General features: G+C 36.6%; 2 protein-coding genes across 2 annotated transcripts; both read right to left on the bottom strand.

Moving 5' to 3' along the window:
* Positions 1–445: 445 nt before the first annotated feature.
* Positions 446–4,088, bottom strand: LOC149529296 (uncharacterized). The gene is made up of 4 exons (XM_089811724.1): positions 2,861–4,088; positions 2,072–2,647; positions 1,396–1,968; positions 446–1,287 (listed from the first exon to the last, which is right to left on the bottom strand). Exons 1-4 carry the CDS (start codon positions 3,554–3,556, stop codon positions 589–591), a joined length of 2,544 nt encoding a protein of 847 aa, XP_089667850.1. The 5' UTR covers positions 3,557–4,088; the 3' UTR covers positions 446–588.
* On the bottom strand, positions 3,266–24,208 carry LOC149529297 (putative disease resistance protein At1g59780). The gene is made up of 7 exons (XM_089811725.1): positions 23,962–24,208; positions 23,737–23,844; positions 6,172–6,485; positions 5,785–5,969; positions 4,654–5,681; positions 4,240–4,530; positions 3,266–4,094 (listed from the first exon to the last, which is right to left on the bottom strand). Exons 1-7 carry the CDS (start codon positions 24,115–24,117, stop codon positions 4,032–4,034), a joined length of 2,145 nt encoding a protein of 714 aa, XP_089667851.1. The 5' UTR covers positions 24,118–24,208; the 3' UTR covers positions 3,266–4,031.

The following is a 24,208-nucleotide window of genomic DNA, read 5'->3' on the forward strand; positions in this document are numbered from 1 at the left end:
AATGATCCTTTGGGATTCTATAGCTATTCTCTAGGATTAAATACTTCAATACTTTTTTCCTCTCTTATTATATAAAAAAAAGAGATTAACACTGTCATTTTAGAGATTCTAAATTCTTGCGTCAGATAAGAATAGCTTTAATATCTTTCTTACATGAATAAAATTCATCATCCAAAGTGACATTGTTTCTACTTCCAACTCTTAAAGCAATTTCAAATATCAATGAAAGTAATTTCAAACTGTCTCCATATTTATACATCTAACTTTACATGAATCAAAATATAAAAGAATGCTTTCAAATTGTCTCCATATTTATACATCTAACTTTAGATGAATCAATATATAAAGGATGCTTTGATTTTTTCCTATTGTAAAGTCCTTGTAACTGGTTCAATTTTTTTTATTTGTAAAAGTGGAAAGCTAAGTTCTTAGATTATTTTAGAAATATATAAATAATATTTTAATTTGTATTAAGTATTAAAAAAAATTAAAACAAATATAACCAGGTGTTTTTCAAATTGAGATAGAATATATAAATAAGTTAGTAGTTGAGATAGATCATACGCAATCTATGTCATCTCTTACCTCTCATCCTGCACACTCTTTACATATTGCATATTTTTCGCATACATTACATTGGTATAATATCCATGGACGAGTGCATAAACTGCAGCCAGGGTCCTCATCAAGCGATAGTTGGAGCAGAGGATGTTGGCGATGATATTTGGGATGGATGATTCCATCTCTCCACCTGCTCTCCATAATTTTCTCAATTCCTCTCTTTTTTATGTCCACCACCAATTTTTCCTTGCTATCTTCTTCACCATCACTCAGTACTTTTACCACTTCCATTCCCCTCCCACTTACAATCTCACCATTTATATCCACCACCACTACTATTGGCTCCGGGTAGCAGTTATTATCTGCACTAGCAAGACCCAGTACCATTCTTCTCACCTTCACTATCCTTTCATTTATTCCCATTCCATTCATTAAGTCCTTTCGCAAAAACTTAATACGCCGCCAAAATCTTTCTATGTCAGACAAGGGGAGTGTTGCTATGCCACACATCTCCGACTCATTTTCTTTGAGCTTCTCACAAGCCTTGTCATAATCATCTGAACTGATTCCATACCCATATCGGTCGTGGGCAACATAAAGCACATTGAATTCCATTCCCAACGTTGTCAAAGCAGAATTCAAGTGAGGGGCGAGCTCTATCATCTTCTTAGGTGAACCCACGCACAACAACGTCATTACTCCACCAAGATCCATCACCTCCTTGGCCTATCACCAAAAACTCCAAGTTCTTATCATTAAGAAATTTAGTATAAATAAGCTCGGAGATTTATAGCGCATAGCTGAAGTGAAAGGTTACAATTGTTCTAAACTCACCTTGTTTGAGAGAAACTCGATATTTTGAAAGACGAATTGCAAAGTGGATGAAGAGTTGAGTCTCAATGTCTCCCACTCTGCCTTGATCAGTTCTTCTTCACGAGCTTCTGAAAATGGATACGCCTTCACACCCCACCTCTCTATCATCGCCATTGCATCTTTGTTTGATATCCTTCCCTTCTCGTCCACCACACAAACGAATGGCTTACGAAGACGACGATAATATTTTCCCTGTAAAGCCTCACTAAAAGACACTATTATGTCCTTTATCAACCATGGATTTGGTACCGAAGGCCACGGAGCATTGACAGCCGCTCTCTCAAACTCCTCCCACGTGTCCCGCGGAGCATTGACAGCCCCTCTCCCAAACTCCTCCCACTTGTCTCCATCTACGATTGGAACCCAAACTACTTCTACCGAGTTATTAGTGAAGCCACTCTCTTTATTAGTGAAGCCACTCTCTTGCATTTTCACATACATTTCTTTCACGGCAGAGGTGTGCGCCATGGTTGTTACATTAAGAGATGTGATGAGCAGTAATATCAATTTCCCCTGTAAATCGGCAACCTTTACCTGCAATCATCATTCTCTTTTACTCTTACAAGCTAGCCTCAAATATTTCTACCCAATCAAAACGACATTAAATTATTAAAAGTGAATTACTCGAAAACAATACCTGACGGTTTCCACCCAGCAAGAGATAATCTGTTTCTCCAGTTACCAGCAATTGTTTTAGCAATTCAAGGTTGTTCTCTCTCGGAGTGTTTCCTAAGAAGGCCGCTCGATTCAACATATAAGAAGACATGTCTTCCCACGCCGACAGGAAATTTAAGTTGTTTTCTTCTAATTGATGAGTGCTACGGAAAACTACAATGCTACCCGCTGCTCCTTTAAAAGATGCGTATAATTTCTGATAGAATGAGGAAGTCCTGAAGTTATCAGGCGTATGAGCCACGATTTTGAGGGCCGCACACTCGGAAGATATTAATGATTTAAAATGTTTCCCAATATATATGATTTGCAACTCTTTTGAATTCTCTTGCAGCTGCTGCAGGTTCTTTCTCATTAATGCTTCGTACCACCGAAAGCCATTGCGCATATCAATGATGAGGATGATTGGATTTTGTGGTTGAAGTGAGGATGGATGGAAGGGGTTTTCATCTGCGTCAAGCAGAAGCCCTTCCTCATCAAATACCCTTGCTAGCACCCCTTCCAACAACAGAGCCCTTCTCCCTTCTTCTTTACCCTGCAACTGGAATGCAATTAGAATTAGTTGATGCAATGCGGTCTAAAATTTCGCACCAAAATAGAAAAAGTGATTCTGTAAGTTAAACATATCCAATCTAAGGCCACCTCTAAATTCAGATTGGTAGCCAAAACAATAATGGAACTCCCCAGAGAATAATTATTTGCACCAAATTAAATATATACGGCCTTAGCACTAAACAAAATTACAATTTTATACCTGAGGGAAGTCTGTTACCACCACCAGGCTCCTCTTCTTTTGACTTTTCATTTCCATCCAACGCTGTATTATTCTTTCACTGCAAACAATGTCGAGGCGCCACAAGCTCCTTATATTCCCCACACTATCCATCCATTCACCACCCAAATTCTCACATTTGCAAAGTTCTAGTCTTGTTAATGATGGGAGAAGATGGAAATCATCAGAAAGCTTTTCTAAACTAGAACACCCTGATAGATTTAAACTTTCCAAGCAGCTAAGCTCGCCAAAACGGTCTGGAAGATTGCATAAACTATCGCACCTGGACAGATTCAGGTATTTTAGAGCTGCAAGGCAATGGAAGTCGCTGCTCAATTCCTCCAGTTTAACACATTTTGACAAATTTAATGTTTCTAGAGAACTAAGTTTTCCAAAATTTTGAGGCAGGCTTGAGAAGCCCTTGCAATCTTCCAAATTTAATTCTTTCAATCCTCCGAGACAATGAAAGCCGTTACACAGCTCTTCTAAGCTTTTACATTCTATCATGTCTAAACGTCGCAGGCAAGTGAGCTCACCGAACCTGCTGGGAAGCCTCTTCAAACTAGAACATCCCTCTAATGAAATACTTGTGACCATTGTATTGTTGCAAATATCTTCTGGTACTTCACTCAAACTCGAACAGCCATAAAATAATATATCAAATCCAAACGCAGACATCAAGCGTCCTCCAAGGTTATGGGGAAGGCAAAACAGACTGGAACAACCTCTTATACTCAATGACTCTAATGAGGTGAGCTTTCCCAGATCACACGGGAGCTCTTGCAAACTCGAGCAATCTGACAGCTTAAGCGCAGTAAGATTGGTCAACCCCCCAAATCCAGCTGGCAGCTGCTTCAGATTATTACAATCTGACAGGTTAAGCCGAGTAAGATTGGTCAACCCCCCAAATCCAGCTGGCAGCTGCTTCAGATTTTTACAATCTGACAGGTTAAGCCGAGTAAGATTGGTCAACCCCCCAAATCCAGCTGGCAGCTGCTTCAGATTCCTACAATAACTCAGATCCAACCTCTCCAGATGTCGGAGCTTGACAAGAGCTTGGGGCAGTTCTTCTAGGCCTTTACATTGGGAGAGTTTCAACCTTTGCAGCTTATGTAAATTTGGAAAACAGTGGGAAATTCCATCAGCATTGCATCTACGCCCGATTTCCAGCTGCTTTAATGAACCAAGACGCCCGATTTCCGTGATTCCATGTATTCTGCAATGAAGATGAAGAATCTAAATTCTCTACTCATACTGCAAGTACTAAACATCATTATTATTAATTCATAGCTAAAAATTTGGAAAATACGAAAACTCGGAAGAAATAAATTATTTTTATGTGGAATTCATTGACCACTTGCCATGGACGAACTCAAAATGACATCCTCCTTGGGATCCTCAATTGATAGGTATCTCAAATGACTGAGTTTGAATATATCGATTGGTAAGCTGCACATCCCACCGCCCACATCAAGAAATCTCAGCTGGTCAAATTGTTTGCTGCATTTTCCCTTCCCAACGGTCAGATTGCCTATCTTACAACCCATATAAAATATTCTCAAGGATCGGCTCATTGCGTCCAACTCTTCTGCTGATATCACCAAGCGACGCCTCAGATCTTTCATCCAAACTCCCTTTACTTGGGAAGCAAGCTGTCGAAATTCAGAGACACTCTGAAGCATGTTATAATAACTCAAGGAGGGAATTTTTCATAAAGCTTGTGTGTAAAGAAATTAAAAGAAGTAATATATATAATAATGAAAATTTATGCATACCTCTTTATCTTTTAAGATCAAAGAAAAATCTTCTTCACATTTTATTCGAGTCTGCTTCGATTTATTACGACCAGCTGCTAAAATGAGATCATGAATCTTTATCTTCTTTCCGTCCCTCCTGATCAGAGCTCCTTCTTGTAAGCATTTCATTTCTTCCTCTCCCACAATGTATGCAACTTCTTCCCACTCCCACTTCGGCCACCGCCAAGAGAAGAATGAGCAGATGTCAAGGAATGCTTCTTTGCTACTTGAATTAAGCCCCTCGTAGGAAAACAAAACTCTTGACTCATCAAAATTATACTTCTCACTGCCACCAAAATCATCTCCAGATTCTAGCCAACGCAATACTCGCTCATAAGAGTCAACTGTGTTCTTCCGTTGATGAATATAAGCTCCAATGACCTCCAAAAATAATGGACAACAACTGCATTTCTTTGCTATTTCCCTCACCTTTGGTCTTTCTTGCAATATAGTTTCCTTTACTTTTTTTCTGTCAATTTTCCTACATAGCACTTCAAGAGCTCCATCAATAGAAAGAGATCCTATGTCATAGAGTTTGCAAGGTTCAATCCTACAATACTCAATTGTTCCTGAGACATTTGTTTCTCTAGCTGTTAGAAGTAATCGAAACTTCTTTGCACTCGTGAAATCCTTGGGCAAAAGCTTTTCTAGTGGTTCTAGATACAAAGCATTATCAATATACAAGAAGACGGATTCTTTTTCTATGATTTCTTTTAGGCTCTGCTGTCCACTTCGGTAATCTTTTACATCATGTTTGGTGGTAGTCAAATCATGCAAAATTGAGGATTGAATTTTTTCTATTTTGGGGTTTCTTTCTAGGCTTTGAATGAGGATAGCTTTACAATGTTTCCAACCATGAAGTTTGTCTTTTAGAGAGGAATAAACGGCATCTGCTAGTGTGGTCTTTCCAGACCCACCAACACCATATAATACCACTGCTGATGTTGCACTATCACTCTCCCAATCAAGTTCTTCAATGACTTCTTTAATTTTATCCTCTATTCCAACTGCTAGTAAGAATGACATGTGAAATGGCACAATATGTCAATATAGCACCTATATTACTAACCAAATAATAGCTCAAAAACAATTAGTTGATGATGTTTTTACCTGCATCATGGTTGAGGGAGGGAATACGGGGTGGAGGACTAACTAAGGAGATTAATGTATTGCCTATGTTTTGCACACCCTTGAAAGTAGAGGCACTAATCTGTAAATGAAGCTTCGCCCCCATGTCTTCTATATTTCTGCTGAGTTGTTCAAGCTCTTGTTTATCCTTTGAACCTTTCCAAAATCTGTACATTATTCAATTAAACAAAAAGATTTTATGGTCTCATGTATAGAAATAATAATATCTTAAAAACTAGAATATTAATCTAAAAAACTATAGTAGTTTCTTTGAATGTTACTCCTCACATTAGAGAATTAAAAAGACAAATATAAATATATTTATGCATTCTTAAAAATAAATTGTTCAAACTTGAAATTATTATGCACCTTTCAAGTCCTTTCCTTTTCTTTTGCAAACAACATTGGATGGCTCCTTCCACTATTAATTGTATAGACTTGTGTAATTTACCATGCAATTCCTTTTGTGAACTTGGAACATTCAAAAGTTGGAGGATTACTTTTGACAAGTCAATCATAGACTTAAAAAGTCTTAGACACTCTTCCTTGTTATTTTCAATTGTATCCCAAATTTGCAAAACTGCGCCCACCATTAAGAAACCCACTGCAACCCAATGAACACTTCCAATAGTATTCAATACTCTAATACTTGTTTCATGTGTGTTTCCAGAATATTCTTTTATCTACAAAACCAAATACAAATTGAAATGAATTAATCATCAACAAGTAGAATTAGTATTTACTCTTCCATTTCTCAATAAAATAAATTATACCCAGTAAACCAATAGAAGTATTTATTCACAAAAAAGACCCATTCATCAAAAAAAAAAATTTAAAAATACTAAAACATTTTATAAACAAAATAAAATTTCTTAATAAACATTGTTTAATTAAAAGAATAGTTAATTTCTATTATATTTTTTAGTCAAATGTCACTAGCTACACAATTAAATTTTATAATCAGATCTAAGGCATTCCTAAAGTTAAAAAGCAAGTATATTTTGAAATTAGAAATTTTTCACGATTAATTTTTCTTTTCTGATTGGCTGAGGTCAATCTCACTGGGGTAATTCTTACTTATTGACTCGAAAAATTAGAATAAACGAAAACCAGTAAACCTCTGGAAGCGTCATTGGAAACCAGCTCTGGAAGTCTCCGGAGCAAGTTATGCCGGTCAAATTGTCATCCAGGTTTCTTGATCGTGGCAGGGAAGGAGAATCAAATTAAGGTTTCTTGATTGCTGGCGAATTATTCAAATCTGAATTTTGGGAGTTTTCCGGTTTCATCGAGAGGGCTCTGATTTGTTTGTAAATCATTTCACTTTGATCTGACTGTTTGTTTGATAATTGGAATGGGTTGATTCCTTGCTAAGGCATAGACTCTATAAGCACAATATTTTAATTTATTAGTCCCTGCCTTACCAACTAATGTTCCTATTATAGAATTAAATTTTTTCAAAGTAAAAACATTAGACAGAATTAAGGTTTTAAAATTAATATTTTTTAATTCATTTACAAAATATATTAATTTCTTAATTTTGATTGGCCCCAAACTATTTTCGTGGAAAAATCGAATTTTTGAGAATGAAATATAGTATAAAGACAAAAAAAGCTGCTAGTAAGTCAGTGTTTGTGATTCACGTGCAACACTATCAACTTGATTATTCTCGGTTGAATGAGGCAAGCAGTTTAAATTTATTTTAATAAGTACTTCATTTAAGTTTATTTAGGTGTTATCAGCCTCTAATTTTTGGATTCGTATTCCAATGAGTGCAACTGTATTTTCATTGTTAATTATTATTTGCTAGTTTTTAATTTTTTACCATTGCTTTTGTTTTAGTAATATCTATCATCCATTTGTCAAGCTTTCTATTGATATTAGCATGTGTCAGTCTAATGTAATAATTCAACGAATCTTGACAGATTTGTTGGCAAATTTGTAATGGCTAAAAATAGGCACAAGGGTGCCCCGCAAATTTGCAATTTTTTTTAGTTTATTTCTTTTCTATGATGTTCAAAATATTGCTCATATACAAAATTCAAATTTTTTTTTTTAATTAATTAATATTTTACATTATATGTTTTACTTTAAACATTTATATTTCATATCTTTACTTCAAATGTTTTTTCAAATAATTACCAAGTAGTTAATATTTTCATCATTTAAAAACATATGTTTTATTTAAAATATTTCTTATTATTAAATTGATTTCAATTTTATGAACATAGGCATTTTTAACTCTTTAAAATTATTCTAACAAAACAAAATTTGCATTCATATTCTATTATTCTATGTAATTTATCAATATACAAGTGATTTTCAACACTTTAGGATTTTAAAAAATATATATTATACTTTTTAAGATGTTTTATAATAAATTGAAAAATTAGAATTTAGTGATAGATTATTTCATTCGATCTTAGAAAAATTATTTTTTTTCCTATTTTAAAACATAGAAAAAAGGGAGTTATTTAAAGAATAGACATGTTTAAGAAATTAAATATTCAAAGCAACTATGAACTTTCTATAATATTTTTTATCTCTCTATAGTTAATATTAAAAAAAAATAGAATAATGTTATTGCAATTTTCTCACAGAAAATAACTAAATTTAATTTCTAACTTTAATCTAAATTTTACTCTAACCAATGATTCTATATGGTTACATTTGCCTATTGAAGGGTTATTATTTTTCAAAAGGAGCTCTTGTTTACAATTGTTTTCATAATATTTTATTGTATTGTAATTTTTATATTTGTTATTTTAATATAGATTAGATTTCATATAATCCAAGAAGTATAATTTAAAGTTTTTAGTTTTTAATTCAAATTTTGTTTCACTTATATTATATTTTGTGGTTGTTTATTTTATAATAAATACTAATAAAAATGTATTTTTATCAAAATTCATGATATATAATTAAGTTATTTTAAAATTGAAAATTGTATTACTATTATTGTTTACTTTTTAAAAGCCCTTTAAAAAATATAATTATTTTAAAATTATATATTGTATTGATTTTTAAATATATATATATATTATATAGAAAATTTAACAATATTATTATCTGTAATATTAACAATAAAATCAATTATTGTTTAAATCAATAAAAAAATAAGAAAGTGTCATTGAAAAAGTTGCAATTTAAATAATAAAATATCTTTTATATTAATAATTATTATATTCTTGATCCCAAGATATATATACTTTATAATATTTTAATAATTTAGTCTATATTTTTAAATGTTGGCACATCATACACAAACATTAGAAATTAAATATAATTTATTTTAAAAAACTTAATTATCCTTATTTACCAATCAACTCCAACATGTTCCCTTTGAGGAGTCTTGTGAATTTTGTTTTTAAAGAACATTTTGATAATTCTTCTACTTTCACAATAAGCGATGACATCTGCTGGAACAACAAAGCTTTCTAATCAAATTTTGTATGTATGATGTTCATCTAAGTACAAATGTGACATGTTTCCTAGGAATCTTGACATCAATCTATTGCTCGACCCTTGCAAAAGGTAGGGACTCAAGCTCTCTCAAAGCTCTTGTTAGAATATATAATTAGTTAGTAGGTTAGTTGATTAATTGCTTACCCCTAGAAAGTCTTTTAGTCGAAAATATGACTCATAAAGCCATGAAATAATGTGTTGAAAGCCAATCCAATTGTATATAAATTACAGTACCATATTGAATGGTGTAGGTGAATTTACTTTTTATTGTGTTTGCTCACTATTTTAACAATAATATATTAAATAAAATATTTGCACAAAATATATTATTTGTCTTCGATATTTCTTATATTAAATACATAAAATATAATTTAATATCTCATTGTTGAATAAAAATATTAAATAATAAAAATTGATGTTAAAATATAAATGATATATATATATATAAAGAGAGAGAGAGAGAGAGAGATGATTATTGTCTTCATGTCCCTTTTTCTACTATATTTATGTTTTTGATTGAGGAAAAATTTGAAGGGACCTAAAACCCTTTACATAAAGATTATTAAGCAACACTGAACATACTTAAAAAACACCTTGACTAATAGAGAATAAAAGTCTCAAAGCAAATCCCAACCCAACCCCTGAAAAAAATGAACATAACATCAATACAAGAAACCTTGTGCTGGATCAAAAGCATACACAACAAAACTAGCCAAAATTCTTCAAAGTCTCAATGGCTTCATCTTTTAATTGATTCATCTTCAAAGCCACATTCCTCAATTCTCAATTATTCAAAGGTGGATTCAAAGTTGTCGTCTTTGTGCTTTCCCTAGTCCTCTTTCTTTGACTTGATTCTTTCTTCATACCAACCTCTTTATCTTGTTCTAGGTCCACAATGGTCTTTTCATAGTGGAATTTCTCCAATTTAGCAACCAAAGTTTTCATATTATTTGGAGGCCTTGACCACTTTATGGTTGTGATCCATAATTCTACGTGGGTGGTATCAAGATTATTAATCTTCTAGTCCACGACATACCCAATCTTCTTATCATAAATCTCCCTCATCTTCTCAATGCCTTCGACATTCTTTGATTTAAATAATCTCCCATCATTTTTTTTCATCTTTTGTCCAAAGGGCACAAATAGAGGGTCCATGAGGATTCTCCTTAACACCTCTAGAAGTAGGAACCACGAGATCAACTTGCACATTAACCTTCTCAGCTTCCTTAGTTGTCATTTCCTCAAATTTAGATGAAAGGACACAATGATTAATATTGAGGCAATTGACCTTGTTGCCTTGGTTTTCTAATCGTCAGATTATGCGAATTTCTATCGTATTGAATCAAAAAGTGTTCAAGTGTGCCACAATTCAATCCTTAAAAGAACCTCCAATAATTTTATGGTCTTAATGCCTCCAACTCAAGTCTAGCTCCCCCTAGCACTTTACATTTTTAAAATCCACCACCTAACTCCAAGTTATGACACATTAATAAAAGCTCTCAAAACACATATTATCAATCGGAATATCAACCCTTAAGACATTAAGAGGTTAAGAAATGCGGTTCAAAATAAGTAATTTAATTTAAATCCTTAACCCCCCTACCCAAAAAGGAGCTAAAACAAAGCACTTCAAACACACATTTTGAACACCAAACCTTAACCCCCAAATATAAATAAGGTTAAGCAAGAGACCCAAAACACGTGTTTTGGAAATAATTCTTAACCTCTTTGCCCAAATGTAAGAAGTTAAAAGTTATGAAGTTAATGAATCTCAATAAGAGTTAGTTATCACCGAAGGCTCATGATATGAAAGGTCATTTGCACAATTGAGATTCATTTGGAGTCCTTGAAAATACAATGATTTAGTTGAGAAACTTTTGATTCCTCCACACCAAAGGTGAAATTAATATCAATATGGTGCATAGTTCGATGAGTACTCTCAGAAAGACGTCATTTTGTCATTTTATGCAAAAGTATAAAATTTCAAAGTCTTAGGTGTGTATCTGAAAATGAAGATGGAAGGAGGCAAAGTGTTTGAAACTAATGTTGCAAAGAAAATGAGGATAACCTCATAGCAGATCCCATCCAAAATAAAAGAATTTTATTATAAGTTTCAAGGGCCATGTGACTTCATCCCAATCACACATAGAAGGAATGTGAAGTTGAGTAATTGATACCATAGTGCTAGGCGTCTCCAATGCAAAGTATGTTGAAAAAAGAAACTCGTTGCTTACTGAGTGATGGATTGATGAATAAAGACAAAGCCTATTATGGTGAGAAAACAATAATGTCTACGTGTGACGGTTCATGCATTCCACATGGGTAGAGGATATTTTGAAAACCAACCCTTCCAAAGCAGGTTGATATCATTGTTTTATGACAGAGGAACTCTTCAAGGTGAGGTAACCCATGCTTACTTCCATCCAATAAAATATCAGTTGAGAAAAGAATCCAAAGCACGTGGTTGTATGAAATTGACAACCCTGTTTTGCAATGAATTAGCTATTCCATGTGAGCAAAGAATGTTTTGAATGCTACCATTGCATGAGGAACATTAACTGTGAACTGTTTGACAAAATGTCTAAGCAATAGAAGACATTGTGCCCTCAGTTTTTTATTATGATTTTTTCTTCAAAAATTTCCTCAATGAGATGATGTTTTATGTGTTGTTCCCAATAGCATGGTTGTGGTGTAGGCAAGGCATGGAACTGAGCTGAGGTGTACCATGAAGGGTAAGTGTCAGTGTGCATCAAGGGTGACTTAGGTGGTCAACCTCCCTCAAGAGGGACGAAGAAGAGTAGTCTTTCCCTCTAGTCTTCAGATGGGATAGAGGCGACATATAGTTTTAGGAGTGAAGCAGAGTAGCATCGCCTTATCATGATATGGTGAGGTTTGATGACAATGCAAGGGTCCCTAACTTAGTGAAGTGGAGTAGTTGAGCCAATGTTGGTGATGGATCAACATGAGTTGTCTAAGATCTAGACGCTAGGGAAGTAGAATACCTAGTCTTGTGGTAGGAGGCAAACAATTTGTTCAAGTAGGAGCATTGGGGACTTATGGGGAGTTGTGTGGGGGATGTGTGGCAAACCCAATTATCTATGTAGAACGATATCAAAGGGGGTGGTGCGCTGGGTATACATCTAGGTTGCTTGGTTGGTTGGATTTGCATTAAGGTAAGATATCTCAAGGGTTGTGTTGGTCCAAGATAGTGATCAGGATATGGCGCTCCAAGGGAGTGCTCGAAGTGAGCTATGTAATGTCCCCAATATTATTAAATAATATTATTTTGTTATGTGGCCGAGAATCAATGTATTTAATCTCTCGGGCCTATTGGTTATTTTTGTACTTGTTAGCTTATTGTTATTTTGTAATCCTTCAGGAAGTTTCCTCGAAGCCCTTTATAAGGCCTTCTTGTAGGTTGTTTCAGGAATGCTTTTGGATTATTTTCTATGTACTGTGAAATCATGTTGGAGTTCTAGATTGTTCACCATTTCAGAAGTGAAAGATCTTCCCAATTTGGCCTTGTAGTTTTGGTAGGATTCATCCCTCACCCTATTCCGTTGTTGCATATAATTCTTTGCTCAATCCTGGCAAATTGGAGCACCATCTTTTGACAATTATTATCGCATCCAAGTCTCTATTATTGTGTGGATTTTATCAAGATCTATTGTGTTTTGTGTATGAACCAGATTGAACTCTGTATTGGGTTCAAATACCTAACCGTGTGGCCTCCCGTCATTTTCGTACTACTTCTTCCTTGGTCGTACAACCTTCACCCTCCATACACATTGTCTTACATTACTCCTGTTGCTCATCCACACCAAGTACAACCTGCCATATGGACGCCCAATACTCACCGTACATCCTCCTCTCTTCCCCTACCGTACTCCTACAACCACCTTATGACCTTTTCCTTACCCCCATATGGTCTCCTATTTGTGCAACGTACGGCCATCAACCCTCCCCTACAATACTTCCACTCACTCCACCGTACTATGCCCCTCCAATTGCTACCGTACGAACCTTTACAGTGGTATCAAAGCTGGTGATCTTGCCAGCCTTTCGGTGATATTGGATGCCGCCAAGATCTGGATCAGTACGAAGAATGGGTGAATCAAGTGCTAAAATGATGCAACTTCTAAGGGAGTTGACAAGTGGACAACAACAACTCAGTGAAACCTTGCTAAATGGACCATGACAGCTTTGTGAGACCTTGGCGAAGGGGTAGTATCAAATTGGCAAGACCCTTTGACTTTCGGCACAAGGAAGGTCAAATGGAGGACACAATGGGCATGGTGACAATTCTGTCAATGAAAGGCTTCACACAGAGCGATCCCACACATGACCAATGATGCCAAAATTTCCACGACAGTTAAAACAACCTAGGGAGCAAGAGCCTACTTTCCTTGAAATGCAAGATCAATTCCATCTTTCAAGGATTATGTGGATTTGCGGATGAGGTATTCTAGGAGGCAGGGTGATTACAATGATGACATTAGACGAAAGATTGGAAAGATAAACTTATCATGTTTTGATGGATCTGGGCATACATCAACACGAGCATGGGTTCAAAAGGCTAGTACATACTTCCAGCTCAACCCCATGCCTGAAGAAGAGGCTATCAAGTTTGCAGCACTTCACTTGGAGGGAATCGCCCATGAATGGTGGCACCATGGGATGGTCACCCTCGATCATAATCATATCACTTCATATGTCGAGTTCACAAAGAGACTTATTGATCGCTTTGACGGAAGGGATCTAGAACTTAACTTCAAGGAGTTGGCACTACTAAAGCAAACTGGATCAATAGAGAGCTACATTACAGAATTTCAGAGGCTATCCATACAGTTGACAGACATTTCAGAGAGAAGACTTGTTTTATTCATGGATGGGTTGATTGAACCCTTAAAGGGTTGGGTGAAGGGTTTTAACCTTGACACACTTGTGGCAGCAATCAAGAAGGCATGGGACATGGCAACATCCACTTCTTCGTCTAAAAGTTATTCACATACTAGGCCACCCATCGTTTCAAAGGAGAAAGACAACAAGCCCCATCCAAAGAAGCAATCAACAGATGAAGCTATGACACAAGATCTAAGGAGAAGGAAGCTATGTTTTAATTGTAAGGACACATGGGAACCATGACACCGATGCTTAGGGAAGGGGAAGATCCATTACATAGAAGTGATGTCAAACAATGAAGAGGATGAGGAACCACGAGTCAAAGAAGATGATCAACAAATTGCGAAAGAGGGAAACATAAATCATGCAGAGAGGATTGTTGCACTAGTACATCAAGGAGGAACCATTGCTCTTGCGAGCACTCCGAGGTGTATTATTTTTTGGGTACGAGGAACTCTCCAAGGACAACGGGTCATAGCTATGCTGGACAGTGGGGCCACACTTAATTTCATTAATTCATCACTTGTGGAACGAAGAGGTTTGACTAGGAGACACATACGGGATTCCAAGTCAAGGTAGGCGAAGGAAACCTCCTATCATGTACCCATTTGGTCCCACAACTTAACATTACCATGGGAAACCATACGGTGACCGAAGATTTCTTTGTAGTAGATCTAGATGACATGGAAGTAATTATTGGCATCCAATGGATGGAAACATTGGACGAGTACACACAAAGCTTCAAATGAATGGAGTTTTCATTCGAAGTGGATGGAAAGTAGGTGGTCCTCAGGGGAATGTCAAATGGAGGGCCGAAGGAAATCTCAGCACAATGGATGGAAGCTATTCTTCGACATGATGACATTGTTTGGACAATACAATGTTTGATATCAACAAAATTGATGAAAGTACAACAAATCGACCACCAAGATGATGAGCTTCACACAGTGTTGGATAACCATAGTACGGTCTTCATCAACATCCCTCCAGGCATCCCTCCACATAGAGGATTTGAGCACATCATTGAGTTGGAGGAAGGAGCCAAACCCATCATCACTACACCCTATCGCCATCCAAAAAGGTTTAAGGAGGAGATAGAAAAAACGATCCAAGAACTCCTAGAGAAATGATGGATTAGGCCTAGTTCTAGTCCCTTTGCATCATCAGTAGTTTTGGTTAAGAAGAAGGATGGAACCCTCCGAATGTGTGCGGACTATCGTGCACTAGACAAGAAAACAATTAAAAATAGGTACCCCATCCCCAAGATCGATGAAATATTGGATGAGTTACATAGTGCACTCTATTTTTCCAAAATAGACCTTCGTTTGGGATACCATCGGATCCGCATGAGGGATGAAGATGTGGAGAAGACCACCTTCCGTTGCCACTATGGACATTATGAGTTCCTAGTTATGTCATTTGGTCTAACCAATGCTCCAGCTACTTTCCAGTCATGCATGAACCACATCTTCAACAAGCAACTACGAAAGTACCTATTGGTGTTTTTTGATGACATACTTATTTACAGTGAGACATGGCAGGAACATTTGAGGCATTTGGATGAAGCACTCGAAATTATGGAGTCACAATCACAGTTTGCCAAGACATCTAAATGCGAGTTTGGAATGACACAGATATTGTATTTAGGGCATATAATCAGTGCTCAAGGGGTTCAAGTACACCAGGAAAAGATTCAAGCCATCTTGGATTGGCCACCTCCCAAAACTCTCTCTGATCTATGTGGATTTCTTGGATTGTGCAGTTACTATAGAAGGTTCGTGAAGGGGTTCTCACAACTTAGTGCACCACTGACAGACCTGACAAAAAAAGGATCTTTTCATTGGGATATGAAGGCACAACACACTTTTGACAAGTTGAAGGAAGTTATGAGTTCATCCCTAGTCCTGGCACTTCCCGATTTCAATCTACCCTTCATCTTGGAGTGTTATGCTTCAGGAGAAGGTATTGGGGTAGTATTGATGCAAAACTGTCACCCCATTGCATTCGAGAGTTGAAAACTCTCAGAAGCAGAATAATTGTACTCCATCTATGGTAAAGAGATGCTTGCAATCATGCATGCACTAACAAAGTTTCGACAGTATCTTGTTGGGGCAAAATTTGTGGTGCGGACAAATCACAACAGCCTAAGATATTTTTTAGAACAGAAAGATTTAAATGAACGACAACAGAAGTGGGTGAGCAAAATTGAAGCTTTTGACTTTGATATTGAGTATGTGAAAGGAAAGCATAGTGCAGTAGCTGATGCTCTATCAAGGAGGCCTACAATATGTTCATTGTCTGAATTTTCAGCAGATTGGAAGGAACGCCTATTGGTTAAATACTCCAAGAACACATTTGCTTGCTAGTTGATGGATGGTCATGTACAAGATGATAGGCATAAGGTGGTTGATGATATTATCTACTACAAGGGCAGGATTTATCTAGTACCCGAGTCCAAAAGGAAGGAAAGAATTCTAAAGGAGATGCATGATTCACCGTTGGCTGGACACCCAGGATACCTAAAAACCTACAAGCAAATCCAAGAACGTTTTACATGGAAGTGCCTCAAGAATGACGTCTTACAATATGTACAAGAATGTTCTACTTGTCAGCAAAACAAATATAAGCATACCCTACCTACAGGACTTCTCCAACCATTGCCAATCCCTGATCAAAAGTGGGGAAGCATTTCAATGGATTTCATCACTGGGCTACCCAAAGTTCAGGGGAAGGACTGCATTTTTGTCGTGGTTGATCGTTTGACCAAGTATGCCCATTTGTTTTCCATTTCCACCGGGTACCAAGCACCACAACTGGCTGAGTTGTTCTTTTGTGAGGTTTTTCGTTTACATGGTCTTCCACAAAATATAGTAGTGATAGAGATAGTTGTTTCCTTAGCAATTTTTGGATGGAGTTATTTAGGCTAGCGGGAACGGAGTTGTCACCAAGTACGAGCTACCATCCACAATCAGATGGACAGACTGAGATTGTGAACAAATGGTTGGAGGGCTATCTGAGGAATTATGTTTCAATGCAGCAAAAGGCATGGGTGTGTTGGTTGCATCTGGGTGAGCATTGTTACAACACTACCTATCACATGTCAATAGGCATGTCACCCTTCAAAGCGTTGTATGATTATGACCCTTCATCATTCATGGATTTGGCATTGGGAGATAGTTGTGCGCCGAGGCTAAAGATTGGCTATAGGAGAATTTAGATATCATGAGATCTCTCAAGGAAAATCTACAAAGGGCTCAAAATCAACAGAAGATATTTGCAAACCGACATCGAATTGAGAGAAGTTTTGAGGTGGGTGATCTGGTATACCTTTGACTTAAACAATCCTCCCTGAAGACATCTGGTAAGGAGAAACTAAAACCACGCTTCTACAGACCCTATAGAGTGGTTTGAAAGGTAGGAAAAGTTGCCTACGAATTGGAGCTTCCTAAAGGGAATTGAATCCACAATATTTTTCATGTGTGATCACTAAAAAAGGCTATTGGATAACGTGTCACAATGTCGAAGGAATTACCTCCCATTGATGAAGAAGGGAAACTAATTTTAGAACCAACAGAGATCATAGATGTCTAGGAGAAGAAGCTCAAGTCTTGTACCATTAATGAGTTTCTTGTGCAATGTAAGGATCTTCCTGTCGAGGATGCCACCTGGGAAGGTGAGCAAATTCTAGAGCATCCAAGTTTGCAACTGCCTAAGGGCAAGCAATATTTGGGCATGGAGGACTGTAATGTCCCCAATATTATTAAATAATAATATTTTGTTATATGGCTGAGAATCAATGTATTTAATCTCTCGGGCCCATTGGTTATTTTTGTACTTGTCGACTTATTGCTATTTTGCAATCCTTCGAGAAGTTTCCCCGAAGCCCTTTATAAGGCCTTCTTGTAGGTTGTTTTAGGCATGCTTTTGGATTATTTTCTATGTACTGCGAATTCCTGTTGGAGTTCTAGATTATTTCGCCATTTCGGAAGTGAAATATCTTCCCTATTTGGCCTTGTGGTTTCAATGGGATTCACCCCTCACCCTATTTTGTTGTTGCATGTAATTCTTCGCTCGGTCCTAGCAAATCGGATCGAAGCACCATCTTTCGACAATTATTATTCACATCCAAGTCTCTATTATTGTGTGGATTTTATCAAGATCTATTGTGTTTTGTGTATGAACCAAATTGAATTCTATATTAGGTTTGGATACCTAACCGTGTGGCCTCCCGTCATTTCCATACTGCTTCTTCCTTGGTCGTACAGCCTTCACCCTCTATACACATTGTCGTACATTGCTCTTGTTGCTCATCCACACCAAGTACGGCCTGTCGTACAGACGTCCAACACTCACCATACATCCTCCTCTCTTCCCCCACCGTACTCCTACAACCACCATACGGCGTTTTCCTTACCCCCGTACGGTCTCCTGTTTGTGCAACGTATGGCCATCAACCCTCCCTACTGTACTTCCACTCACTCCACCGTATTGTGCCCCTCCAATTGCTGTTGTACAAACCTCCCACTGCACTACACAAAACATTACAAGCAAAGCCATGAGACAAATGTGTATTAAGTAGCTAAAGAGGCGGTTATAGGGCATGTCTCGAAGAGGTAGGTCATGATGTATGGCAAGTAATGATGGGTTGTGGTGCATGACTAAAATGAGTATTTAGTAGATCATAGGTGAAGTTATGGTGGTGTAGGTGAGTTGGAAGGAAGTGCAACATCCAAGGGATTGGGTGAATCATAGGACAAGAGCATGGTGCTCAAGTAGGTATGTATTGCAAAGGAATTTGAGATGACTAAGATTGTGTATATGCACAAAGGGTTGGTTTGAGTGCAGTGGATGCATGAGTAACAAGGTGCTCAACAACAATGGGATGTAGACATAGATGTGGTGTTGAGGCAATTGGGGCCCATTGTTTGGATTTAGTGTTTGGCTAAGGTAGTCAATAGTTTTGTGGAGAATAGGTTTGAGCTTCAAGGTTCATGGCAAGTTGGGGGAGCCTAATAAGTGATGAAGCCTCATGGAGACAGGGGTGTGCTAGGATAGCATACAAGTTTTGAGTAGAGGAGATGTTCAAATGTGCATTAGGGGTACCGAGTATACATGCTAGGGTGGTGTGTGTGTAGTGTGCAAGGGAGGACTCAGTAGTCTAAGTCACTCAAGGTGGATGCAGTGTTCATCTAGGGAGTTGTGGTGATTCTTAGTACAGTGGTACAGTGCTTGGCTAAGGTAGTAAGAGTACTATAACAAGAGGAGTTGTGGAAGTTTTGGGCATTCAAGGAGTGGCATGATGGTGATCACGGGTGATAAAGAGATTAGGGGACTTGACATCACACATGGTTGGTGTTGGAGCAAGGTTGTCTTATGGGGGACACTGAGGCAAAGACAGTATAGGGCTTAAGTAAGGGGTTTAGCTTGGGTTAAACTAGGGTAGAGCTAGGAGCTCGAGCATGCGTGCATGGTGCATCAAAGGAAGTAGAACCATGGGATTCTTGCATATGCTTCTATTCCACAGGGGTGTATGTTAAGGCAATCGGGTGTGTAGGCACTTGATGAAGATTGGAGGTAAGGCGTAGTCTAGGTGAACAAAAATGGTCAAACCAACAAGGGAGTCAAAAGTAGTGATCACATGTGACAAATGTGGTTGGAGATTTTAAGAGACAAGACTCGTCCTCGGCATGAGCTAAATCCAGCCCCGTGACACTAATAGTCATTGTAGAAAGATGCTTATTTTGGATTCGATTGTAATAATAGTACCTAAATTGACCAATTGCCAACCAAAAAATCCAAAATATAACACCCTATAAATACATATGTTAATAGCTATTGATTTTTAGTTCCTAGCATAGCCAGCTAACTATTAGAATCGTTAGATGCACATATAATTTTATTGGTCAAATCAAATTTCAGTATTTTTAAATCAGTTTATGTATTGTATAGTTGATTCATTTTAATATGTTTATAAGAATTAAATAATTCTATTGGCCGTCACATAAAATAGCGATGAGAAAATTAATATTGTACAATTTTAATTAGTAAAAAGGAAACATGACCGTCACTTCTTCTAGATTTTTCTCCCACATAGCAAAGCCTTAAATTTGTTTCAGCAAAAGCATTTTATGTATGGCAGGATCGAGGAATCAATCCATACCCTATTCCCTCCCTTGTTTCAACAAATCCATCACTGTGCATATCTGTGTTCAAAGGATTCCATGACTCTCTAGTTAGTAATTGTTTAAAATTTCGAAACAGTTTCGCTCACCTCATTCATTTACACAAAAATCACCATGAAGTTTTGCATAACAAAATCTTAGTGATATTTTCTTCTGCATTGCAGATTGGTACAAAGTAACTCTTGTTGGCAGGAACTCATTGGAAATTCTCAGGGAGATCATTAATGATGTGGCAAATGTAAGTAATCTTGTGACAGCGGGGTTTTAGCTATTTTTCTTGTGAATGCTTTTGTTTAGAGGGTTATTTAGACTCTAGTTGTTTACAGTATTTGCATGAGGATGTTCTAGGGTTGTGGCATTTTCCGTCTAAGAACAGTCTTAAATTTTTGTCTTTATCATTATTGATTTTTTTGCCAGATATTTCATTCCAAGCCGTATTAAGTCGGAGGAAAAGAGGCTTGGCTGAAGTTTTCAATATTTAATGAATTCTTTAGTTTTATTTTTTGGTGTATGTTTATTTTTAAATCTACAGGTAATTTATTTTTTAGGTAAGAAGAAACATGAATTTCTGTTTTCATGGTTATTATATTCCTGAAATTGTAATCTTCCTGTGCTCGTACAATATTTTGGGCCGTTTTTATTATTTTCTTTTGTTTCAGGTAATTTTATTTAAGCTTATGGAGCTTGAAGAGAGGAAGTCTTTAGGCTCAAAAGACAGGGGATTTGAAAATTGTAACTTGAAAAGTAAGGAATTATTATAACTTCAATTTTTAGAGACGTTTGGGCAATATTTTAATGTCAGTGTTTTATTTCCATAAGAGCTATTATTCTACTCATTTCTTTTGTGCTATTTTTAACCCCTTCTAGTAATCTTCTTGTTAGCAGTTCTCAGTTTTGAGCTTCAGGGTTAGAAAATTTTCTTTCCATAAAATATTGGTTCCTATAAGATTACCATTAAAACCCATCAAAGTATTCATGAGAATTACGAGTATTAAGGTTGGAAAATATTAATATCATCAGTCTGGATTGGTTTTTAGGAAGTCTAGCTTTTTTGGGCCTGTCACTCAAAGAGGCAACGATTTTATTTCTAGGACTCGACAATGTACGAGAGTCTACATTGTTTCACATGCTGAAAGATGAGGTGAGTTCTGTCGCTTTTTAAAAGAAATATCCCATCATACTTCTAATGCTCAGGAAATTTAGAATTAGTTTTCATTACTAGCTATGACAACAGAGAATCTATGATGTTGGGCAAAACAAAAGAGAGAGAAGCAAGCTGGGATTTGAATACTCCATGCTCTGTTTTCTGAGTTGAAATCTGAATGCTCCACTTCTAATGCTTGGCAAAAAGACCAATTTTGTATACATATCTTCTTACAGATTATTTTTTAGTTTCTGGCAATTTCTTCAAACAAATCTGTAGCTTGCAGTATCTATATTTTAACTGTAATGCACAACTTTGATCTTCGTTGATATTATTAATTGAGGTTTATAGAGGTTTAACACATCTCAACTCTATGTAAATTTTTAATTTAATTTTCTTACAAATTTGTTTACAGACTCAGTCAGCTTATTTAAGAAAATTCTTTAACATGCAGCGTATGCATTTCTTTAAAATTCTGGGACATGAGGCTCTGAACTTTGTTCTTCTAACGATTTGCATCTTATATAGGATTTTTACAAGTCTCATATCTATGCAAACATTTTATTTTCCTGCCATCTTTTGTTTCTAATTTCATATTGTTCTTCACAATCAATCTGATATCTAATAAAATTAACATAAAGTATTTTGAGGCCAGTGCAATGGAACCTCAATGTTTGCAGGAAGGATTATTAAGAGATGGTGAAAGGTAGAGCTAAGGCTTGGAAGTCGAGGCTAGAGACCATTGTAACAAAATAGTTGTAAGCTATTTGGCTTAAACAGAAAATGTAGGGCTAGACGTACTAAATAATCAAATAGTCATCAACACATGTCATAACTTTACTGTATTTTCTTATTAATGAAATAGTCATAAATTCTGGACTTGTCATTCTACAACATTTGTTGAAACTTCTGCAGAGACTCTTTATGAACTTACAACAACATAAAATATGGGTTCTAAGAAATTTTACTGTATTTTATAATAATGTGAATGGATCATCTGATATACAGTAGATACATTTTGAAACTCATTGTCATGTCTAGATATGAAGTTCTCCATAAGGAGTGACTACCTTCGGTACAAGCTAGAAGGCTAGGAGTGGCCAATGAATCATTATTTCAAAACTCCTTTACTGAGAAGCACGAATCAATGAATCCTCATGATTTCAGCTTCACCCATATTGATAGTAAGGCTAATTTCAGCAATTCCAGATGCATTGGGCCAGCTGGACACCCCACACACAGAATTCCAACAGCTGTGTTTACCCGGAAAGCCCGAAAAGTTCCTTCTATTTCCATCAATTTTGTTAGCAAAACATATGAAGTGGTCGATGTTACATTCCTCATGCCCGACACTGTGAACAGATGAATATGACCATAATTCATGCCTAAGAAAAAATTTCCTCATTTTCCATTGCTGTTGGTGAGAAAAGCAGGCAATGAAAGCCTCCACCATTGCATTGTCACTCCACAATCTCATTATATAAGGTCCACCTTCTCTGGGCGACCTTAACAATCTACAATGTATGTGATCATTTTTAATTCCTATATTTAATTTCAACTATGCAGTTAGCAGTTAAATGTAACACTTAATTCAGTTAAATGTCACTTTCGGATTCACACTTGGTGTAGTTCGTTCAAGGGGAAAATCAATTGGAAAGCTCGGAATCCATGGGACATGGAATGTTGAGGCAAGATAATAGAGAATGAAACAATAGAAACAATCTACAATGTATGCGATCATTTTTAATTCTTATATTTAATTTTAACTACGCAGTTAGCAGTTAAATGTAACACTTAAAGATGGGAACTTTGGCACTTGTGCCTCTGTTTTAATGACTATAATTAAAAGATCAAACGAACGAGGAGGTCACTGATATAATGCCCCCAATAATTACGAGATCCTTTCCCTATATCAATAAATGATGGAGAATAATCTCATATCAATAAATGATGCAGAATAATCTCATAGCAAACAGTGAATAACAATGTTACAAGTTAGATCAATGAGATTTCCACAATCCATGCATAAGAGTTCTGGTTTCTGGGTTAGATTGTGTGCAGTTTTTTAATCATCACTGCACACAATCTAACCCAGAAACCAGAAATGTTACAAGTTATTTACACTAAAATGTAATGAATACTTAATACACACGTTTTTATTGTTCACCGGTGTTACAATAACTCCCTACACAACGAGAATTGATGGAAAACATAAACAAATATTCACAAGACGCTTATACCTACCTCATTGGCAATTAGTTTCACATTTGTTGACACCTGATCAGCAAAATTAGAAGCGTCTGTTGCAGAGGGCAGCTCACTCAATTTGTCTCTGATGGACTTCTTGTTCCGCTGGAAATTGTTAGACAAAGTGGTGTTGTTTAGCAGGTACAAGATATGGAAAAACCCAAATGAACTAAAGAAAACCCCAAATGAAATGAAGAAAATTAGCGCAGGGGTGATTTGTACCAGCTGAGCCTCGTAGTGAGCCACGAGTACATCGACCTGCGCAACGAATCGGCTGAGATCGAAGTCGGGCTTATCCGCTTTCGTGTTTAGAATCTCATCGACGATATCAGTGGCAGGCAGGGCAGAGGACGAAGATGAAGACGCCGTGGAAGACATTTTGAAAAATAAAGCAGGGAAGAAACAGAGGATGAAGATGATGAGAAAGTTGTGAAAGGCAAAACCTTTGAAAATACCAAAAGAGGGGAGC

This window comes from Cupressus sempervirens, chromosome 11 (assembly GCF_028749045.1).
Source record: "Cupressus sempervirens isolate cs-2001-9-10 chromosome 11, ASM2874904v1, whole genome shotgun sequence".
Taxonomy (NCBI): Eukaryota; Viridiplantae; Streptophyta; class Pinopsida; order Cupressales; family Cupressaceae; genus Cupressus; species Cupressus sempervirens.

What these genes read in the sequence shown, in the direction of transcription:
- LOC149529297 (XM_089811725.1), bottom strand. Translation starts at nt 24,117, where the DNA reads ATGTCTTCCACGGCGTCTTCATCTTCGTCCTCTGCCCTGCCTGCCACT. An exon ending in TGAAACTAATTGCCAATGAG is followed by an intron (nt 6,486 to 23,736) that starts GTAGGTATAAGC and finishes TTGGTTTTGTAG; the next exon opens with ATAAAAGAATATTCTGGAAA. An exon ending in TCATTTTGAGTTCGTCCATG is followed by an intron (nt 4,095 to 4,239) that starts GCAAGTGGTCAA and finishes TCTTCATTGCAG; the next exon opens with AATACATGGAATCACGGAAA.
- LOC149529296 (XM_089811724.1), bottom strand. Translation starts at nt 3,556, where the DNA reads ATGTCTGCGTTTGGATTTGATATATTATTTTATGGCTGTTCGAGTTTG. An exon ending in TGGTAACAGACTTCCCTCAG is followed by an intron (nt 2,648 to 2,860) that starts GTATAAAATTGT and finishes ATTGCATTCCAG; the next exon opens with TTGCAGGGTAAAGAAGAAGG. An exon ending in TCGAGTTTCTCTCAAACAAG is followed by an intron (nt 1,288 to 1,395) that starts GTGAGTTTAGAA and finishes TTTTGGTGATAG; the next exon opens with GCCAAGGAGGTGATGGATCT.